The 7,200-nt window shown below is 39.3% G+C and overlaps 1 protein-coding gene across 1 annotated transcript in view; it reads left to right on the forward strand.

Annotated features, from left to right (window-relative positions):
- Positions 1–6,647, forward strand: part of myocd (myocardin) — a 46,816-nt gene extending 40,169 nt beyond the window's left edge. Inside the window, exon 12 of the mRNA XM_037690693.1 lies at positions 6,043–6,647. Within this exon, the coding sequence (XP_037546621.1) occupies positions 6,043–6,647 (605 nt within the window). The remainder of the gene's footprint in view (positions 1–6,042) is intronic.
- Positions 6,648–7,200: the final 553 nt, after the last annotated feature.

Consider the following 7,200-nt stretch of genomic DNA (forward strand, 5'->3'; position numbering starts at 1 on the left):
ATTTGAATATCATGGAAAAGTTGTTTAACTTCCATAATTCCATTCAAGAAGTTAATTTTTAATAGATGATAGATTCAGGGCCCACAATTTAAACGATTTCAAGTTTTTATTTGATTTTTTTTTTTTTTTTTTTACATAAGTGGGGCTTCCAGCTCATGAAACCCACGAAAACAGGATATCAAAAAATTTGAATACTGTGAAGACATCAGCTCACACTACTCAGTTTTTGCAGGAAAAAATAAATAAAGAAATTTGGATCACAACAAATCCATTAAAATATGGTACTTTCAAAATGATATGTCAATCTTCAATACTTGGTTGGGAATCCCTTTGCCTTAATCACTGCCTCGATGCGACGTGGCATTCAGGAAATCAGCCTGTGGCATTGACTGAGAGTTATGGAAGTCCAGATGTCCTTGATGCCTTAGGGTGCATTCACACCAGCCCTGTTTAGTCCGCTTTAATCGAACTCTAGCTCGTTTTCCTAGAAAGTCCGGTTCGTTTAGAGAGGTGTGAACGCGCCATCGAACTCTGTCACGGAACAAAAAGGCGAACTGTAGCCCGGGCTAAAGCCTAGGTCTCGGTCCGGTAGAAGAGAACTCCAGCGCGGTTCGAGTACAGTGTGAATGTAAACAGACCGAGCTCCGCTCCGCAGGGTAAACAAACACACATTTCTCTGACCTTATATGGAGCCGTCAGCTGCCTTCTGTGGAAAAACAATATTCTCCATGGTCTTCTGTCTCATCTTCTGCTCATGCAAAGTCCATTTTTGAAAAATGACAAAATATAACTCCTAAAACTGCTAAAACTTGATGCCACTTCGTTGTTATTTTTATTTACAGAAGAAGAAGAGAACGTGTCTTCAGAGGTTTTTGTGTCGTTTCTTTCAGTAGTTCTTGGTGCAGCGCCCCCACAGGCGAGCGGGGGAATAGGTTGGTTCAACAGGTTCACTCGACTGCACAGTGCAGTTTGAATGCAAACGCACCAGCTCAAATGTAAACAAAATGTCATGAATATTGGTCCCGAACCGAACTAAGTCTACCAGACTATCTGGTGTGAAAACGACCTTAGCTATGATCTCTTGTGGCTTACCCATCCTATGGTCTTCTGGCCAGTTATGTCTGCAGTCTTCCCCATATTGAACCAAACTGAGACAATTGAATCAAACTGAAGCAATTTAATGACACCAGGGGAAACCTGTGCAGGTGCTTTGAGTTTAGTAGATGATAAGTCACACTCACTTTAAAACATTCATGTCCTGCAACATTTGGGCTGATTTCTCAACAGTATTCTAATTTTTTGAAATCCTGTGTTCGTGGGTTTCATGAGCTGGAAGCTCAAATTATGTAAAAATAAACAAATAAATACTTGAAATCATTTAATTGTGGGCCCTGAATCTATCATCTATTAAAGATTTACTTTTTGAATGGAATTATGGAAGTTAAACAACTTTTCCATGATATTCTAATTTTTTGTAAAGTATATATATTTATGACAAACTACAAAAACCTGAAACTGGCTCTCAGATAGAAATTGCTGAGTTTTGGGGGAAGAAAAATAATCTGATCGAGCAGCCAGTGATCTGAACAGGCAGGTCCGATAGAGTTTAATTTGGGGCATCAGACTTTCTGCCATGTGGACACATTCAGCTGGTTTTAGCGCATTGGTACGACCTCTGACCTGACATGAGCTCAAACCCAGGAATAGCTGTAGTGAAACTTGCTGAGACCAACCGTGGAGATATTCTGTTTTTAAATTCATTTGGAGCAGACAGAGGGGACCAGAACAAAAAAAAAAAAAAAAAAAAAACGAGAACAAAAGACAGAAATGAAAATTCCCACCAACATTGTAGGACTTTAATTAAACAATTGTGTGGCTTATTGGTGTACCTGAGTGTTTGTGGGTTCAATCCTCACTTGAATCTTCTATTTGAGTCAGTGATGATATATTGTATCATCATTTTTCAATTTTATATTGTTTTGGAGTTACTTTACCAAACTTTTTTTTCCCCAGTTAGCTGTGTTAATCTGGAGTATTATTCAGAATTATTACTTCAAATCAAACGAGAAATCCAATTCAGAAAGCTGTGCACTTGTTGGCCGATGTGGGAGGTGTCTGCTTCTCTGATTAATTAGACCAGACTGTTTTTAATGAGACACTTTCTCAACCAGCGGGAAGGAGAAAAAAGGCAAAAACTTTGTGGACACACAAAAAAAACAGCCACATTAAAGAACACTGTAAATACAACTTTTAATCCCATATTTATTACCTGTATATCAAATAATCTCTGTAAATATTTGCTTATTTTTACTCATAGCCCAATAATTTCAATTTTTATAGTAGTGCACTGACTGGTACTACACTTGTACATTGAGAGCCTCAGTAAAAATTTACGAGAGATAAAATATTTCACTCACCCCGGAAGAGATGCCTCATTCCTGGCTGGACTTGCTGCCTCTTGTCTCATCCAACAAGATCGTATTAGTTTGGATGTAAAGAACAAAAACATACTTGCACATTGCACAAGTTAACATTTAGTATAAATCTGCTCCACATGAATGCAGGCAGCAGAATCAGATGCTCCATGGCTCAGAACGGCTTACTCTCATTGGCTTCGATGTAAATGGCAAAAGCACCAGGCTGCAGCAACTGGTAATTTATCTGGGTCAGTAATAAAAAAAAAATAAAAACAGAAATTGTTGTTGTATATGAGTAGGGTTTTAGAAAAAAAAAATATTAAAAAAAGAAACCTAAAACAAAAAAACAAAAAAATCCATGTTTGACCAAGGAGTGACAAGTGTTCGATGGGCTTGAAGAGTCTTCACAAAACTCTGGAGTGGAATTTTAAAAAAAGTCAAAAAATCTTTTGGGGTATACTAATAAGAAAAAATGTCTTTCCCAAAAAAATAAATCACCCTAAAATACATATTGCACCATGGTGGTGCAACTGGTAGAGCTGCTGCCTCTCAGCGAGCAGGTCCCTGGTTCAAACTCCAGTCCAGGGGCCTTTCTGGGTGGAGTTTGCATGTTCTCTCCGTGCATGCGTGGGTTTTCTCTGAGTACTCCAGTTTCCTCCCACAGACCAAAAACATGCATGTTAGGCTGATTGGTAACTCTAAATTGTCCCTAGGTGTGAGTGAGAGAGTGAATGGTTGTTTGTCTCGTTTGTCTCTATGTGTCCCTGTGATGGACTTGCGACCCGTCCAGGGTGTACCCCGCCCCTCGCACAGTGATTGCTGCACATGGGCACCAGCGACCCCCGTGACCCAAAATGGAATAAGCGGGTAAAGATAATGGATGGATGGATGGATGGATGGATGGAAAATACATATTTTGTAGAATGAAAAAAAAATTAAAACAAAAAAAAAAACCTGAAATGTGGTGGGGTTTTTTTTTTAACTTAAGGCCTTAAAAGACTAAAAAAATAAAAAATTGTTAAAATTTTATATTTTCATTTCAGGCTGAGATAGCTTTAACTAGTTTATTGTTGGAAACAACCATAAAAAATAGTCATTTTTAGAAGTTAAATAAGGTGGTCAATTTTTCCCCTAATATGATTGGTCAAAGTTATAGGACAATACAAGGCTTAAATAATTTATTTCTTTAAAATGTCATATTTGTGTGAAAGAACGCTACATTAGTTAATATTTGATCATATTTATTGAATGTAGGGTTCTTTCACTGTTTCCTGATGCATGCTCAATTATCCATGTAGAAAAATCTAACAAAATTAAGTCAGGTCCTCTGGACGGATGCAAAAAGCAAAAAATAAATAAAAAATGTTGAAATGTTTAGTCTTTTATCCAAAATACTTTGTCAGTCTGAGGAGCTGTAATAAACTCAGTCTTATAAATAGGGATGGGGCCGATCCGATCCAGTATCTGTGTCGGCCTCCAATACCAGCATAATTTACATATCGGATTTTCCCGATCCACGTGCCAATATTTCCGATCCATGATGCACGTTGGCTTCAAACTATGGAATGGATTTCCTGAACGGAGGCGTGTCTCATGAGCCCAGAGTAATAAGACCCGCCTCACATTCAGGAAATCCATTTCATAGTTTGCAGCCAGCTACAACGTGAGGACTGAGTTAGCAGCACTGTGGCTAACAGCTAACAAACTTTTCATCGAAACATGTCCGCTGTGTGCAAGTATTTTACACTAGAAACACCACAAAGCAAGACAGCAACGTGCAATGTCTGCAGAGCCATGGCGCCACATTAAACCACGGTAAAGTTAGTTTTACGTTGGACATTCGAGCTCCGTAGCTTCAGCGTGGCGCTACTCTCGCTGAATCCGAAAGAGGCGACTCGACACCGGCCAGCCGCGTCCAATCTGCCCCGTTCAGTCTGCCCGTCTCCGAGGAGGGACAGACTGAGCGTGGCTGCCCAAAATCAGGCTGCCTGCTTCGGATTGAACAAGAAGAAGACATCACTGAAACCATGGAGCTCTAATGTTTACAGAGAAGTTGCTAAACTTCATAATTAATGTCCAACTCCTATCAGTTTTAGAAAATGAAGGATTTCACAGTTTGATACTTGCATCCAAGATATAGTTTACCCTCCAGGAGATATTTATCAGTACAACAGTAGACAATCATAAAAACAACATGATTTGAAAATTATATTAAAAACAAAAGACAGCTACATTATAAAGTGATGTAAAATACTAAAAACAGGAACGTCTGTTGGTTTATGCCATGAACTTAGCAGGTGTTTGAAGCCATTTAACATTTAATTGAATTAATTTATTCATTCATTTAAAAGAAACTAAATTTAAAAAAATCATCAAAGAGAAAATTTTGAATGAAAAGAGTGCAGAAAGAAGAAAAAAAATCTTATATCTGCCCCTTATTTAAAAAAATATAAAATAACTTTAAACAATCACTAAAATTAATCACTTTAATATCCACTTTAAAACTAGGAATAAAGAGAAACATGTTTTGTGTTAGCAGAATTTAATTCTAACTTTAAAACTTATCCAACATTAATACAACTTACCTCAAGTTGCCTTTTTGGACATGCATGCATATATTTGTACAAATTGTACTTCAGAGGAGATTATTACAGCCTGATGTAAAATCAATGATGATCATGATATCGGAACTGGATCAATATCGGCCGATATTCAGATTTAGGTATTGGGATCGGATCGGAAGTAAAAAAAGTGGATCAGTGCATCCCTATTTATAAATAGACCCTTCTCATAATGGATCAAACAGTTTGCTGATGACATCCACATGAAAAAGGGGGGCCATCAGCCTAACCATTGATGGTTAGTGCCCTGATGGCCACATGCTATTCACAGAGGGCTGAGTGATACTAGCAATAACAGCATTGTAAGAGGGGAACAGTTGGACATGAAGGCCTCTGCCCATTTGTTTTATTTTCCGCCCCCTATTTTATTTTATTACTTTTTGCATCCGTCCAGAGGAACTGATTTCACTTTAGTTATTTCAGTGTTGTTTATGAGAAAGTTTTGTTTAAGTCCTTTGGCTACCATTAGCCTGGTTTGGATAAAGACTTTTGCCTCCTTCTCAAAACTCCATGCTGTACCAAATACTGATAACTATTTGACTATCACTTGAAAGTTTATGCCTTAAGAAGTTATTTGCAGTTTTTAGATTAACTTACAGAATCTGAAACATAACTGATCCATCACATCAGATCAGGGATCACATCTTTTTAGTCTAAATTGAATGAAGCATGAGAGATTTATCTTGATTTGCCTTGACCAAAACACATCTTACAAGTTTTTTTTAAATCATCAAAGCTTGTTTTCTCACAACTCTGTTACAAAAGTGCCGTGTTTTGCAAGACAAATCAAGCCATATCTCTGGAGCTGCACGTATCAAATAATATATTGCAAAGTAGATGAAAACAACAGGAATCTGTTTAGTTTGACCAATCTGATGTGATGGGCCACAATTTTTGTCACACTATTTGTTGAGTTCTGGTCACCTGTCGGTCAGACTAACCGGAAGCAGTGACATCCAGTTCCAGTCCGTAGTGTGACACCCCCTCCTCTCTTTCTCCTCAAGAGATGCCAGCTAACGCCAGAGAAGACAGGGACAGGTCTTCTGTAACCAAAGTTACTGTGTCCCTAGGGTGTCCTGGCCTCCTTGTACCAAGGTTCCACTGGCACTTCGAACATCTTGGGCCCAATCAGCTCCCTTACGATTACACCGCGAACCACATCACCGAGAGCCACCTGCAGACCCTGCTGGGCAGTCCTGTGGGACGTGGTGGGGACGTGGGCTCTTCTAAAATGTCTGCTGAGGACGGGCTCCAGGAAGATGAAGGAAACAGAGATGCAGAGGAGTACGGCAGCCACCACAACCAGCACTGCCTCCTTCACCACCCCCAACAGGACAAAGGTCTGACCAACAGAGACCTGATGGACAACCCCCTGTCTCCCATCAGCAGCAAGGCAGCATCTGTTGCCGAGGTTCAGGGGATGGTCAGCATGAGCTTCAGTGAGACGCCGTGGGAAACTATGGAGTGGCTGGACCTGACCCCACCTAGTTCTGCCATTACCTACAATGCTGCTCAGTCCAGTGTGCCCAGCATTTTTAACTCTGAGTTCCTAGATGTAACAGACATGAATCTGAACTCTGCCATGGACCTTCAACTGGAGCACTGGTGAAAGCAACACGGCTCCCAATGGGCTGCTTACTGATACCAGCCAGAACAAAGAACTGTGGGTTTCTGGCCGTATCTGGTTCAGTCCAAGAGGAAGGGCTAGCTCCGCTGTAATACAGTGGAGTGCTGTTTTGTTGACATCTAAAGGTAAACATTTTACTGATCTTATGTTCTCCAGTTACCATCAGATCCAAAATCCAGGTGTCTTTTCACCTGATTTTTGTCCATTTTGGACAATGACGCGCACAACAGCTTTTGAAGTATGACAGTGGATACAGAATTTTATACTTTACACATAATCACCGTGGTGTACATCAACATTTCAAGGACCATCAGTGTTAGACCACCTGGACCTGAAGCCAGAATCTGCCAGTTGACTCAGTCTGCATGTTACTGGACAAAAAAATACACATGTAGATTAAGATAAAAAAAAAATCTTAAACTGGCCATACTGTAAATATAACAACTGTGTGGATGTAAACTAAAAATCAACAATTTTATATATATATACTGGTGTATACATATATACATACATACATATAAATATATATACTGTG

This window comes from Nematolebias whitei, chromosome 17 (genome assembly GCF_014905685.2).
Source record: "Nematolebias whitei isolate Nwh7 chromosome 17, NemWhi1, whole genome shotgun sequence".
Classification (NCBI taxonomy): Eukaryota; Metazoa; Chordata; class Actinopteri; order Cyprinodontiformes; family Rivulidae; genus Nematolebias; species Nematolebias whitei.